The sequence below is a fragment of the Mustela erminea genome, chromosome 2 (genome assembly GCF_009829155.1).
Source record: "Mustela erminea isolate mMusErm1 chromosome 2, mMusErm1.Pri, whole genome shotgun sequence".
NCBI classification, from domain to species: Eukaryota; Metazoa; Chordata; class Mammalia; order Carnivora; family Mustelidae; genus Mustela; species Mustela erminea.
In genome coordinates, this window is record NC_045615.1 from 159,166,218 (window position 1) to 159,182,032 (window position 15,815).

Genomic DNA, 15,815 nt, shown 5'->3' on the forward strand with positions numbered 1-15,815 from the left:
AGTAATGGTGTTTGGCAACCCTGTCGTGGGTGTTTGAGAAATCCTATTGGGAAATAAAATTGTTACACTACTTGGCCGTAAAGCCAGAAAAGACGCGCAGAACCTCATTATCCTCACTCTGAAATAACATCTACTCATATATGTAACACATTTTACCCTTGTGTTGCAAAAGAGACGGAGACAGAGAGAGAATGAATGAGAGATTCCCTGACTAATGGCTGTAATTTAGGTTTAGAATGTGATGAAATAAAAAGAAGTTCTTTGTCTTCTACTAGATATGGAGTCAAAGTGACTGCATGGAGCAAATAATCAGCCTGTGAAGATGCAAAAGTCTTGAAACAGGCGGTTTCTTATTAATTCATGCAACAAACACTAGAAACCAAGACTTGAGCTGACAAGGACCAATTCTGTTTCATTCCTCATTGCATCCCTAGCGCCTGGAATGACCGTAACAGCCACTCTTCGTTGGAGTACCTCCTGCATGCCAGGCCCAGTACTAGGAGCAACAGATAAAACCCTTACCCTCACTCTTATGAAAAAATCCTACTTCCTCAAAGTAATAGAAGTTTGAATCCACAAGCAAATGAACTTGAAAGATACTACCAGGGATCCTGAAAACAATGAATCAGGCTCTTGATAATGACTATGTTTGTTGCTTTCTCCATTAATGGACTCTTTTTAAAAAATTTTTATTTATTTATTTGACAAAGAGAGACATAGCACGAGAGAGGGAACACAGCATGGGGAGTGGGAGAGGGAGAAGCAGGCTTCCCGCTGAGCAGAGGGCCTGATGCGGGGCTCGATCCCAGGACCCTGGGACCATGACCTGAGCGGAAGGCAGGCCCTTAACGACTGAGCCCCCCAGGCATCCCTCCACTAATGGACTCTACTACCCACCCCCTACAAGCGAGATAATACTGCTCAGCAGTTGTGGGGGGACTGGGGACAACCTGCACTGGCAAGAGCTTTACATTCACCATCTCTCTGATCTGCTCGTCACCCTTATAAGGAGATGCTATTATTTTCTCGATTTCAGACTAGAAAATCAATGGAGCTAAAAAAAAGTTTGAGTAATGGCCCGCAGGGGTGCATAATTATTAAGTAGCTGAGGGGGGATTTATCTCAGGTGGTGGGACCCCACGGCTCTACCCCGCACAGAAAAGCGGCTGAATACATAAAGCAAATGAAGATTTTGGAACGAGTGTCCACGGACTCTGGGCAGGGTGAAGGGCAGCTTGCTTCCAGCTCGTGCGCTCCTCGCTTGCAGGCCTGAGTCCCGCGAGCTGCTGCAGAGCTCACTGACTTCCCTTGAGATTCGCAGACCACTGGCCTTGAGGAGCGAAGGACCAAACTTTCCCAGAAGATAAGGCCCGGCTACATTTGGAAACAGCGGCCATGGATGCCCGCAAGTTCAGGGTCATGAAGGCAGATGGCTAAGGGCCCCGCTCCTGCTTCCCCTGCACGCAGCCCCCCTCCCTTCACCCGGGCCTCCCCCTGCTTTAAAACTGCTCCGGCTCCACCTGGAAGGGGAAGACGGTCTTTGTGACATTAGTCCAGTGTGTCCCCGAGCTGCTGGCTTCATGCCTGAAGCGACCCGTGCCCTCCTCCCGCCGCTCGCGTCTGGATTGTTGCCTTCCCAGCTCCGGCCGCCAAACCCGGGCTGGGAGCTGGTTCTGTCCCGTGTGAGCGCCACTTCCCCCGCGTCCACATGGCAACCGGCTTCCAGAGGCGACTCTCGTTTCCTCCCGCAGAGTTCGAGGACGAGAAGACGCCAGACTCGCACTGACGAGGACATCGTCCCGCTGTAAAGAACAATTTAATACAGTTGAGCATCTGGGGCAGGAGAGCGCCTGCGGCTCCGTCCCTCCGCAGGCAGCGCCCCAGGCTTCAGGCAGGAGCCCCTCAGCAAACCCAACACAGCCTCAGGCCGCCCTCACGTGGGGCTGCGGCCCACCCGGACCACGGGTGAGGACGTCACGCTGGAAGCGGGTCCGGGCACAAGGGTCCAGTGACACGGATGGGGAAGGCTCTGGAAATCAGTCAGTTTGCAGGGTGCGGCCCAGGGATTCCCAAGTCCTGCCCGACCGCCAGCAGTCGGTGTACCTTTCCCCTCCCTTTCCACTCTTCCGTGGCCGTCCGTCCATCCGTCCGTCCGTCCGTCCGTCCGTCCATCCATGCATCCGTCCGTCCATCCGTCCGTCCGTCCGTCCGTCCATCCATGCATCCGTCCGTCTATCCATCCGTCCGTCCATCCGTCCGTCCGTCCGTCCGTCCGTCCATCCATGCATCCGTCCGTCCATCCATGCATCCGTCCATCCGTCCCGCCGGCCGCGTCTTTCTCTCCTTCGACAGCCCCTTCTGGAAGCCCCGCTGAGCAGAGCAGGCGTCCGGCCGGCGCGAGGCCGGGGAACGCCGGGGGCGCAAGGGGGCGCCGGGGCGAACCGGGCGGGCGCACGGCTCCGCGGTCTCCTAGCGACGCGGGCGGCCGGAACACGCACCGCGAGGGCCGGGCTGTGCCTGCAGGGCCGGGGAGACCATGGCCGAGCCCGGGGGGCTGTGCGGGCCTGCGGCGCCCACGCGGGGGCCAGCGGGCGGGAACCGGGGGCCCCGGTAAGCGCTTCCCGGTGACCGTCTCCGGCGGGTGCCGCGTGGGGGCGCCTGCTCCGCGCGACGCTGGGGCGGCGGGGCGGGGGCGGGAGTGGGGGTGGGGAGCAGTGGGCGGGAGCGGGGGGTGGGGAGCAGTGGGCGGGTGCGGAGGGCGGGGAGCGGGGTGGGGGGTCGGCGGGCGGGCTCGGGGGCGCGGACGGCGGGGGGCGGGCAGGAGGTCCCCCGCCCTCCCTCCCCGGCCGCTCGGCCGCTGCACGGTCGTCACAGAAACCACCGGCGCCCGGCGCTGCGGTCGCGCAGCCCGTGTTCCCCGCGGCGGCCTCCGGGGCAGGCGGACCCACAAACCCGCTCGGGGCGGGGGACCGAGGCCCCCGGAGAGCTTGGTCTCCCGCCGCCCTTCTCCGGGTTAGTCCGGGTCTGGGGCTTTGCACCCCCCACCCCGCGCCTGTGCCTGTGGCCGAACCGGGCCTGCGTCTGGGCTGGGGGAGCCCCGGGGCTGGGGCGCTCTGCGGCCTGTTGAACGGCCGGCGTCACCCTCGCAGGGCAGCCACCCGAGGCTTTCTGTCTCCGCGGGTTCCTTGAGCTGTGTAGGAGCCGGAGTTCGGCTGCTGGGACGCAGCCCGACGTGGCGGCAGATTTCAAGGTCTAGAACCGCAGAGGCTGAGTCAAGGCCGGCAGCTCCTCTCGTTTGCCTCGCGACCTTGCACGAGCTACTGCTCCTTCCGGGCTCAGTCTGCTGGGCGGTGAAACGGGAACAACACAATGAGCCAGCGTTAGAGGACTTTTGTGAGGAGTAACCGACGTGTCATCCGTAAAGCATATACTGCATACGTTTTAGCAATTAGGAGGCCTTCTGGAAATTCTTTTCCCCCACATTTTCAAAGTTCTTGTTTTGAAATAATTGCAGACTTACAGGAAGTTGCAAAAACAGTACAGAGGTGCCATGGACCCTTCCCCCAGCTGCTTCCAGCGAACTAGCCTAGGTAACCGCTGCACTGTACGGAAGCAGGAAATGCGCACTGACACAATGTATTAGACCACAGACCGTGCTGAGGTTTCACCCGCTCTTGCTTGCAGTTGGGTGTGTATAAACTTCCATGAAGTTTTGTCACGTGTATTCATCAAGGAACAAAACAACTGTCTCACTACAAGGCCCCCTGCAACCCCTTTGTCAGCACTCCTTCCCCACCCCCAGCCTCTGGCAGCCAATATGGTACTTCATTTCCGTAACTCTGTTCTTTTGGGGATGTTAGATAAATAGAATAATACAGTATAAAACCTTTTTTTTAAAAAAGATTTTATCTATTTATTTGACAGACAGAGACCACAAGCAGGCAGAGAAGCAGGCAGAGAGAGAGGAAGGGAAGCAGGCTCCCCCCTGAGCAGAGGGCCCAATGTGGGGCTCGATCCCAGGACCCTGGGATCATGACCGGAGCCGAAGGCAGAGGCTTTAACCCACTGAGCCACCCAGGCACCTCCGTATAAAACCTTTTAAGATGAGCTTTTTTTTCCTCACTCAGCATAAAGCCCATGAGATCCATCCAGCCATCATATTAGTAGTTTGTCCATTTAAAAAATATATTTATTTATTTATTTGAGAGAGAGCGTGGAGGTGGTGAGCAGAGGCAGAGGGAGAAGCAGGCTCCCTGCTAAGCAGGAAGCCTGATGCGGGACTGGATCCCAGGACCCTGAGATCATGACCTTAGCCCAAGGCTGACACTTAATTGACTGAACCACCCAGGTGTCCCAGTAGTTCGTTCATTTTTTTTTTTTTAAGATTTTTATTTATTTATTTGACAGACAGAAATCACAAGTAGGCAGGGAAAGAGGAGGAAGCAGGCTCCCTGCAGAGCAGAGAGCCCGATGCGGAGCTCGATCCCAGGACCCTGGGACTGAAGGCAGAGGCTTTAACCCACTGAGCCACCCAAGCACCCCATTCGTTCATTTTTGTTGCTGGTACGGATGTGCCACTGTTTTTTATTCATTTGACCTATTGAAGGATGTGTAGGTGTTTCTAGTTTTTGGTTGTTGCTATCAATATTTGTGTACCGGTTTTTATACAAACATAGGTTTTCATTTCTTTAGGATAAATGATCCATACTCTTGTAATTCTTACAGATGGAGATATTGATCCATGTAGCATATGCTAATGACTGTGAAAATAGTGAATGTTTAGGGGAAAAAAGTGTCCAGTTTGATTTTCTGGGCCAAGCAAAAACTTTCATAGACTTAATAAAACACAGAGGGAAGTGTTTTAGCTCTGAGAGGCAAGCGGGGCAGTGGGCAGGCCTCCAGCCCTAGTGGACGCTTGTTCATCTCTCCGAAGTCAGTTTCTGAGAGGAGGTGCACTAGGTTTCCTTCAGGTTCCGCCGGCTCTAACATTCTATGAGACTGGAACTAGCTGCCAGGCTGTCCCCATTTTTGAGTGATATAACTGTCCCTAAGCAAAAATATCAGTCATCAGATTTGATTTCATGAAGTGCTTAGATGTCTGAGTTACTTGTAAATGTGTGGAAAATAAACTTTGTAAAGGTGTCTAATATTGTAGAAGGTTGCTTGCTAGTAGGTCATGCTGAACTGGTCATCAGATGTTAAGGTTAGATGAAACTTCAACACCCTGCTGTTCAGCTCCTTAAGAGTGTTTTGTTTGTTTCAATGAGCAAATTTTTGTATCCTTTCATCTAGATCTTCACAGTACAGCTGGTTTAAGCCCAAACACACACATACGCACACCCAGCAAGCAAGAAGTTTCTAGGACTCATAAGGAAAGAATAGGAATTAAGCGGGAACATCTTAAAAATGCCTTGTGCCCACAGGGTTGAGTGCAACACGGAGTAGATTTGGTGTAAAGAGTGTTACAGATGAAAGGGGCCTGGAGGTGAAGAGGCTTCAGGGAAAGACACCAATAATATAGAACTATCTGACTAAGGAAGTGATGTATTAAGATAATGAGTGAACTGCCCTTAAGCTGCTCAGGTTCTCAGTCCTGATGGCTAAGATATATTAGATTATCTAGGAACGAGTCTCATTTTCCTTCCATCTCATAGTCATACCCTAAAAGACCCCTGTGCAGACAGGGGTCTGGTGGGTAAGGGAACTGGGGGAAGCAGGCTGGGTAGAATAAGGCAGTAGGGAAGGGTGGAGACTGTGACTAAGAGAGCCTAGGACTTGTCTATAGAGGGCAACCATTATACCAATTGGTGGCTCCATGGAAACTTGGACACAGTGCTCCCAGAGAACCTAATTTTTGCTCTAGATTATGTATGTAGGGCTCAAACACCTTTCTCAGGAGTCACACCACCTGGATTAAAAACCCCCCTCTACCACTTATTAGCTAGGGGATCTCTCACAACGGTTTGTTTTGTTCCAAACTTCTTTGAGGCTCGATTTCCTTATCTATGAGTGGGAATAATGCTAGTACTCGGTACCTACTTCATTGGATTGTTATGAGATTTAGGTAAATTCATGCATGTAAAGCATTTAGAACATGCCTGTTATATAAGAAGTCCTTGATATAAGTTAACTGTTCAATTCTTTTTTTTTTTAAAAGATTTTATTTATTTATTTGACAGACAGAGATCACAAGTAGGCAGAGAGGCAGGCAGAGAGAGAGAGAGAGGGAAGCAGGCTCCCCGCTGAGCAGAGAGCCCGATGCGGAGCTCGATCCCAGGACCTGACCTGAGCTGAAGGCAGAGGCCCAACCCACTGAGCCACCCAGGCGCCCCTGTTCTAATTCTTATTCAAAGAGAAAAGGGACCAAATGACAGTTCTGTAGGCCCCATGCTGCCCGTGGACGGCCAGTTTGAAAACTTTGACCCTTTGGGTTTAGGGAGTGAACTGCGGCCCACAGAGGTTAAATGAAGTGCCAAAGTCATTCAGCCGGTTAAGAGTGAGTGTTCCCTGGGATCCAGATTCTTCCCCCTGCCCTGTGGTCCTTTGTTGCAACTTGTGACAAGGAGAATGGGTAGTTGAACCTGGTGGTAATAACATTAGATGTACTCCTAGTGGCATGGATGGGCCTTTATAATATGGTGCTTGGCAAATCAGTAAGAAGTGGAACGGTCCCATTTATGTAAGTGAAGAAAAAATGCACATACAAGAACGATGCAGATATTACAAGGCGGGCAGAAGTGAGAGGGAACATTTCAAATCTGGGAGAGGGGTTTTGCCTGTGCAGGGAGAGCAGTGAGCGTGGGATGCGCGCTAACAGCCTAAAGCGAAGAGGAGAGGGGCCGTGCATAGGCCGGAGGTGGCGAACTAGGAGTCTGATTAGCTCGCCCCCTCCACCAAGCCCTCCTCCCCTACCTCACGCCCTCAGGAAAGGTGGAGGCCAACCTCGTTCCAACCTCTGCCCCCACCCCACCCCCCGTGGTGCGGGCTGTCTTCCAGGAGCGAAGAGCGTCTACCTTCCCAGGGCTTCACAAAGCGCAGGCACCGGCCGCCGCGCCCCCCCGCCCTGGACGGCCTGCGGTGGACGTTCGTGAAGAAGGGCCTGGATGACTTCCGGAGGGGCTGCCCGCCGTGCGAGGGTCTGCTCACTCGCGGTCCTCAGGAGGCCTTTCTCCCCCAGATCCGTCCCCCAGCTCGCCGACCCGCCCCAGAGAAGAGGCAGCGCAGGTGGCCCGAGGGAGCAGCCCCGTTTCCTGAGCTGTGCCCTGCGCAGCGGGCGCGGGGGGCCTTCCTGGCGGACGTGGAAGCCCAGCGGACGCCGCACCCTTTGGCTCTCTACCCTAATCTGGGAGAGGACATGCCCGTTGAGGTGACCTCCTGACCTAGGGCTGTGGGAGGGCCTCCAGAGGAATTCCCCTTAGACGTGGGGGAGCTCCTTTGAGGGGTGACGTGTTTGCGGGGTTGGGGGGACAAGTGGGTGCGCCCCAGGGGGCTGGTGTAGCCTTCCTTGCTCCCGGGAAGGACACTGGCAGCAACACTCTGGCCACTCCCTGTGTTTGCTATGAAGCCACACAACTTCGAAAGGTCCAGTAAACCAGAAACATTCGACGCCTTCACCCCGAAGTTCTACCAGCCTGCTTCGCCTGGGCCTTTTTGAGGGCAGGAGCCACCGGGGACGTTGTCAGTCTTGCTTCTGTTCCTTTAGCCTGGTGTCGGGAGGTGTCCATGGTACTTAGGTCTCAGATGGGGCGTGGGGTGGGGAGCCTGCAAGGTTCTGGGGAAACTGACCACATGGTCAGGCTGGGTTTGGACGGCGGCTTCAGTACGCCCTACGTCCCGGCTGCCTTTGACTCTGAGCTCCGGAATCCTTAGCCTGTGGCTCCCATTCCTGCATCCCAGGGCGCTTCCAGGCCTGCAGGCATCCAGTCTGTCTTTCAAATGAGAAGGGGAAGGGGGCCAAGGTTAAAGGGTCCGGGCCAGTGGACTGTCTTTTAATTAGACAAATGACAACCTTTGTGGCAAACATCTCATTCCTCTGAGCACTTCTAGCTGCTGTGGGACACTAGAAAATGGAGTTTCTTGGTTGGGCATTGGGACGGAAAACAAAATATGGAATATAATTCTGTTAGATTTAAGGAAAAAGGCGGAATGGATATTGGGCAGGGAGCTTAAAGGGCCTGCTGCCCTGCCTACGCCCACGTAGTCTGCTCCCTCGGGCACTCCGCGAGCCTGACTTCTCTGCAAAGCCCTCCCAGGGCCCTTTCTTAGTCAGAGTCAAGTCCTCGCCATGGCCTGAAAGGCCCTGTGTGCCTGTCTGCTCGCTGCCCCACCCCTGCTCTGCTCCCGCTGCAGCCTCACCTCTGCTCTCCCCCCCCCCCCCCCCCCCGCCCTGGCCATGCTGACCTCCTGGCTGCTCTGTGAACCTGAGTAAGCATGTCCAGTTCTGATCTCCCTTCTGTGCCCCGACAGCTGCCCCTACACGTCTGTCTGGCTCACTCTTTCACGTGCTTCAGATCCTTGCTCAGATGTCTCATAAAATAACACTTCCCCTCTGCGCCATCCTCTAGCACTCGTTGTGACCTATTTTTCGTCATAGCTCTTGTCGCCCCTGGGCTCCTTGCTGGAGTAGAATCTCTAGAAGGGCGGGGACTTCATCGGCATCTTTCACTGTGCTCCACTATACCTGCCGTGGGGTAGACCCTCAGTAAGGATTCGTGCAAAGTGAATAAATGAATAAGTGATTGGTGGCAGAAAAGTCTGTAGAAAGGACAACCAGAATTTCTAATCAATTTTCCGCTTGGGGCTTTCCTCCTGGGCCTCCTACAGGCCAGAGCTGCTGAGCCCATGACAAGCAGATTGTTTCCACTTTCCCCCAGATGGCACTTGGGATTGTGGCCCTTATTTCCATGTCTGACCTCCCCAGCGAGGTGTGTTGGCTTCTTTCCGAGGTGGGATCTCTTCTTATGGTACCATGATGGCCACCAGCTGCTCTAGATTGAAATTCTGCCAAGAAAAAGATCACCTCTTTTTGCGTGCTTCCAGCAAAATCCCATCGCCTAGTTCCCGTGGGGAAAACCTGGGTTATGTGCCTGTTGCTCAACCAGTCACCGTGGTCTCCACTGTCCTGGCCTGCCCGTGGAGCTAGGATGGGGTCCAAGAAAAATCTAGACACTGTTATGTGTGGGAAGAAGTTAAAAGCAAAAACTATCTGGAGGCACTTGGCTCAGGGGAGCAGTGAGGGACTGGGGTAGGCACTTGGCTCAGGGGAGCAGTAAGGGACTGGGGTAGGCCCAGGGGGGCTGTTCCGTCTGGAGGAGACGGACGGAGCACAACAGCCGATCCCTAGTATCTAGGTGAGGGACACCTACCCATAGCGCCCAGCCCAGGACTCGCACAGAAACCGATGAACGGCTTAACCGCTGGAAAAGCAACGCCAAGGGGCATGTTGGTCTGTTCTGCTTTAGAATCCAGGGGTCTTCTCTTTTTTGGCACATTGGTCTTCTCTCCAAGGTGGTTTTCTGTTTGTAGCTCTTATTCAAGGTGCTGGAGGTGCTGGATCCCGACAGGAAACTGGAGGACACGTGGGCTTATTGTCAGGGTGTCAGGAAAAGAGCAAAGGAACCAGCCAAACTCTTAAGAAAACTTTCCACCCAAGACGACCCGGGCCTGTAAGTATTGTCCTTAACCCCTTGCGGGTTCTGACACCGACGAAATAGTTGAGGACTTCCCTTCTCGAAGCTCCTTTTGAATAATTTCGAGGAGCAAAATAACTTACTTAATAACCTAACTTCCAAGGAGATGGCAATAAAGCCTTGGGTCCTCCTGTGAGTAGTGTTTATTTCAGAAATGGATGTGAATTGCCCGGCAATAGACCCGACACGGGTACATGACTCTAGGACAGCAGTTTGGGAAGAGGAAAACCGCAGAAAACCTGGCGAACTGGCCCACAGCGACTGAATTGTCTATGTCAGAAGCCTTTTACTCAACGTGATTGGGACCAGTAGTTGGCTGGAAAGCAAACCGAAACAGAAAGATGAACACAGGGACTTATACAGAATGATATTGAGTCCTTGAAGCATTTCACTTTACTCTAAAACGTAACAGTACATTCACTTGCTCTGTCTTTTCATGTCAAGCCTTTTTTGGAGTCTGTGCCTGCTTGAAGTTCCCAGTCATCATTTTTGCCTAAACTACACCAGGAACTCTACCTTCATTAACCCCTTTCCAAAGCACTAAGCTTAATTTTCATAGAAACCTCCTTCTTTTGTATCACACTCTTATATTCCCAGTTCACATAATTAATCTGAAATGTTAATGGGACGATAAGTATGCTACACAAAAATAGATTCGGGGGGCGCTGGGGTGACTCAGTCGGTTACGCACCTGACTTCAGCTCAGGTCCTGGGATCAAGCCCCCTAATGGGCTGTGCAGGGAACTGGCTTCTCCCTCTGTCTGCCCCTCCCCCCACAACCCATGGCTCTGTCTCTCTTTTTCTCTCTCTTAACTAAATAAATAAAATATGAAAAAAAATAGTTTTTGGATACAAATTCAACTTGTGAATTTAGATGGTATCACTGGTGGGCCCTTAGGAGTGGGGATGAAGGAGAGAAAGGCTGATCCACAGCCCTTGGGCCACTTAAGACCCAGGCCCATGGTCAGGGTGTGTGGAAGGGACCACATTAGAGCTTTTATTCAATTATACTTGTTTGCTGACGTGAGACGCAAGGTGACAGGAACCCAACTCTCCTGGCCCCTCATAGAATTGGGGAAAAGAACTGGGCACACTCATCTCCGCTCTGTCCTTCTTCCCGGAGGAAGCAAGATGGCGCATGGGAAACACAAACCCTGTCTGCTCTTCCCTTCCTGAGGGGACCCCCGGCCTGGCCCAGCACCACTGGAGCCTGCTGGGTGCCGGGACAGTCTGCCCATTTCTGGGTTTCAGTGACCAGGTCCTTTGGACCTAAATCTATGTGCTCCAGCATGGTTGTTGTCAGTAATAATATTTTGGCTTTCATCTTTGCTCTTTGTATTGTTTTGCTCAGAAACTGGGGGTCGGGGGGAGGTAGAGGAGCTTTATAAGTAGGGATCCCCTTGGAGAGCCCAGCAGAGTGGGTCACTGTGGCCCTATGAACATCTTTGAATTTTTTGATCCTCAGCGAACTGTTAGCTGGTTCTCTTTCTGTAGAACGAAATGAAATGAAACAACGGTACTTGCTGAGTACCTGCTATGGGTCATAGACAATGCTAGGCTCTGAGGACAGAATGGTAAACGGATTAGGACCCTGTCCTCATGGTGATTACAGCACGGTGTGGAAGGGAACAGTGAATACAAACAGAAAGTATGCATCTTAGTTCACAAAGCCGTATGTTTATAAAACACCACTTTTCTCTCTTTTTCTATTTACATCTGGCCCCAAACCCTCATCCCAGTGAGCTGCAAACCAGTCATGGTCATCATTTGTACTATAAGAAAGTGGGGTAGGTCCCCAGTAATTGCAGGACTGATCTTTAACCTCTTTCTGGTCTTTGGGACTCCTCTCTCCATTCTCGCTGTTCGTGGGACACCCTGTGCGCCCCTGCCCCTTCCATGTCACCCACAATGTCGAGTATAATTGGCGCAACAAGCTGGGGCTTCCACTGGAGAGATGTTCTGCCTTTAACAGTAGGCATTTTCCCTGGTCAACCCTGAAAAAATCTTCAGGAAAAGAAATTAAAAGCAGATGTGTTGTCTACTTAGAAGGAGAAAAGATAATAGTATAGAGGAAGCGAACCAAACTAATATCTTAATAAATTATCATCACAGAATGGATGTGTAATTGCCTAATGGCAAGGTTTTCTGTCAGTGTAGTCTTAGCACATTCTGTTAGCATGTCCTTGTCTGTGCTTGCTGTATAAAATAACATGAATCTGGTGGCTTACAACAACAGAAATTTATTATCCCACAGTTCTGGAGGCCAGAGTCCAAAATCAGTACTACTGTGATGAAATTTAAGTGTCAGCAGGGCCATGTTCCTTCCAGAAGCTCTAGGAAGGAATGCACCCCTTGCTTCCTCAAGCTTCTGGTGGCTACGGGCATCCTACAGCTGTGGCTATGTCACTCCAGTCTTCGTGGTCAAACTCTTCAAATCTCTCTGCTCTGTTTTTACATTCCCTTCTCCTGTGTGTGTGTGTCTGTGTGTGTGTGTGTGTGTGTGAAATCTCCCTCTGCACTTCTCTTACAAGGACACTTGTGATGGCATTTAGGACCCACCCAGATAATCCAAGATAATGTCCCCATCTGAAGTTAAATTAATTAAATTAAATTAATTAAATTAATCATATATAGAGAGATAATTTTTCCAAGTAAAGTAACATTTACAGGTTCCAAGGATTAGCACCTGATCCCTTTGGGGGCCATCATCGGCTTACCACAGGGTGAGGTAATATCTCCCATCTTTAAAATAGCTTTTATTGAGCACAGAGTCTCTCCTTTCCTTTAGAGCAAAACTCCATGAAAGAGGTGCCCGTATTTACTTCCTCTTCTTTCTTTAACTCATCAGCACTCCAGTGGATCTGCCCTGGGTCATGGTCGCCATTGACTTCTCAGTGATCATCATGCTTGATGGGCCAGTAGTAGTTGACACAACTGATCATGTCCTCTTTCTTGAAACACTTTTGTTTTTTTTTGTTCACTTGGCTTCCGGTCACCTCTCATTCTTGGCTCTCGTCCCCCTTCAGTGATCTCTCCCCAGTCTTCATTTGCAGGTCCCTCCTCATCTTCTTTTTGACCTTGAAGTACATCAGACTCGGTCATCTGCTGAGGTGATCTCCTCTTCCCAGCTTTATATGGATGTTCAACATTTGCCCTTGAATCTACCCTTGCCATCTCAAACTCAACAAGTCCACACTGAACTCTTTTTTTTTTTTTTTTTAAAGATTTTATTTATTTGTCAGAGAGAGAGAGGGAGAGAGAGCGAACACAGGCAGACAGAATGGCAGGCAGAGGCAGAGGGAGAAGCAGGCTTCCTGCTGAGCAAGGAGCCCGATGTGGGACTCGATCCCAGGACGCTGGGATCATGACCTGAGCTGAAGGCAGCGGCTTAACCAACTGAGCCACCCAGGCATCCCCACACTGAACTCTTGATTTCTTCCCCAAACCTACTCACTCTTCTATCTTCTCCAGATAATTAAATGGCAACTTCATTCTTCTAGTAACTTTCAAAACTGCCAACAAATCTTAATGGCTTTACCTTTGAAATATATCAGTCATACCTACTGTATGACTGTTGCTCTGTTCCAAGATCCCACCATCTCTTACCTGAATTATTGTCAGAGTTTACTCACTGTCTCGTAACCTCCACCCAACATAGCCCCACTCTCTGCCCCAACAGTAGTTAAAATGATTCTTTTAAAAACTTGTCAGCCTCATTCCTCTACTCAAAATTCTCCAGATAAGGTAGAGCACAGGGAACGTAGTCAGTAGTATTATAACAGCCTCATAGGGTGGCAGATGGCAGCTACACCTGTGGTGAGCCCGGCGTAACATGCAGACTTGTCGGATCCCTGGGTTGCACACCTGAAACTCAGGTGACATCATGGGTCAAGCACACCTCAATTCCACAAACATACTGCGACATCCATATGATGGCCATAAATGCTATGTTTTTTATTTAAAAAATTCTCCAATTGCTTGCTTATTCAGAGTAAAATCCAAAGTCTCACAGTTGACTCTAAAGGTTCTTACGATCAGGCACCCTTACCCATCAGGCCTCACTCTCTGCTACTCTGTCCCTTGTTCTCACCCCTCTAGCCACACAAGCCTCTCTGCTGTGCCTTGACCATGCTCAGCACACTCATGCCTTGGGCCCTTTGTACATGTTTTTTTTTTCTGCCTGGGTCTGCTGTTTGATATCTGCATGGTTTGATCCATTTCTTCTTTGCGGTCCCTGGTCAACTGTCACTTTGGTAGTGAGGCCTTCTCTGTAGAAATAGAAAGCCCCCCGTCAACACTGTCCACACCTCCTGCCCTGTTTTATTTTTCTTTATTTTTTTATATTTTTATTTTTCTTTGTATCACCTGGCATAGGCTTACCTCTTTCCCATCTGTCTCAATCTTAAGTTCTATGAGGACAGGGTTTAAACTTTATTTACAGCTGAATCCTAATGCCCGGAGCTGTGCCTGGTACTTAGCTGGTGTTTAATAAATGTTTGTTGAATGGATGGATGGATGGATGAATTAATATATGGGTGCTCTGGGTAAAAGGTACAGGGTACTGGGAAGAGAGTGTGGGTTCTGGGGACAGCCTGGGAACACCTCCCTGAGGAAGGGATGTGTATGTTGGAACAAAAGGGAGATGAGGGAATGCAGAAGGCATTGCAATCAGATGGTGCAACATGTGCAAAGGCCCTGTGGCTGAAGGGAGCGTGAGGAGTTCATGAAACTGACAGAAGGCCATGATGGCTGCAGCTCAGAGAGTGAGAGAGGATGGTAATGGCAGAGGAATCTAGAGAAACAGGCAAGGATTGGGCCATGAAGGGCCTTGGAAACTGAGTTAAGACTTAGGTCTTTTTAATGGAAGAGTAATACGCTTTTGAATACAAAAACTTGCGCCTGAACATTCTTTCATAGCAGCACTGTGCATGATAGCCCAGATGTCCATCAACTGATGACAGATAAACAAAACGTGGTCTCCTCAGACAATGGAATCTTAGCCATAGAAGGGAGGAAACCACTGATACATGCTATAACATGTATGATCCTTGCAACGTACTAGATGAAAGAGGCCAGACACAAAATGCCATATGTTTGGGGCACTTGGGTGGCTCAGTTGGTTGGGCAGCTGTCTTTGGCCCAGGTCATGATTCCAGGGTCCTGGGATTGAGCCCTGCATCGGGCTCCCTGTTCAGTGGAGAGCCTGCTCCTCTCTCTCCCTCTGCCTGCTGCTCTGGTTACTTGTGCTCTTTCTCTATCTCTCTGTCAAATAAATATAAATAAAATCTTTTTTAAAAAATGCCATATGTTATAAGGTTCCATTCAGATAAAATGTCTAGAATAGGCAAATCCATAGAGACCAAACATAGATTACTGGTTTTCAGGAGCAAAGAGAATGGGGGAAATGAAGAGTGACTGTCAGTGGTTACGGAGATGCTTTTTGGGGGGCAATGCAGATGTTCCAGAATTAGATAATGACAGTGGTTGCATAACTTGGTAAATGTATGGAAGCTACTGAATTGTATATTTTGAAATGGTAAATATTATAGTATGTGAGTTCTATCTCAACCTAAAAAAGAAGGTATTGAGGGCGAAGGGTGACCTCATTTGCTATGACCAGATTTATATTTTGAAGTGATTGTTTTAGCTGCGGTGCTGAGAATGGATTACGGTTTGGGGGTTGGGGCCCTAGGGGAGATCAGAGATACCAGTGAAGAATATTTGCAACAGTCCAGAGACGGAGGTAGAGTTTAAACCTACCAGATTTGTTAACGGGTTGGATTTTAGGGATGAGAGAGAGAAGTCAAGGACATCTCCTGCTTGTTAAGATTGTCAGTGGCTTTAGCGAACTCCAAGCACAGTAAATGGGCACATGCCTTAATAAATGGTACTCATGGGGTGCCTGGGTGGCTCAGTGGGTTAAAGCCTCTGCCTTCTGCTTAGGTCATGATCCCAGAGTCCTGGGATCGAGCCCCGTTTCGGGCTTTCTGCTCAGTGGGGACCCTGCTTCCTTCTTTCTCTCTGCCTACTTGGGATCTCTGTCTGTCAAATAAATAAATAAAATCTTATGGTACTCATAATTTCAAGATATCAACTTATACTAATAAAATGCTATATTCATTCTAA

General features: G+C 50.4%; 1 protein-coding gene across 4 annotated transcripts in view; it reads left to right on the top strand.

The window, feature by feature from the left end:
- The first annotated feature begins 2,514 nt into the window (after positions 1-2,514).
- Positions 2,515-15,815, top strand: part of LOC116585226 (protein FAM47E-like) — a 45,716-nt gene continuing 32,415 nt past the window's right edge. For all 4 annotated transcript variants that reach the window (XR_004283504.1, XM_032334620.1, XM_032334622.1 and 1 more), the window contains exons 1-3: positions 2,515-2,610; positions 6,997-7,366; positions 9,526-9,665. Coding sequence is in view for 3 of the 4 variants with exons in the window: in XM_032334620.1 (XP_032190511.1) it covers positions 2,537-2,610; positions 6,997-7,366; positions 9,526-9,665 (584 nt within the window). In the remaining variant the exon portion in view is untranslated. The remainder of the gene's footprint in view (positions 2,611-6,996; positions 7,367-9,525; positions 9,666-15,815) is intronic.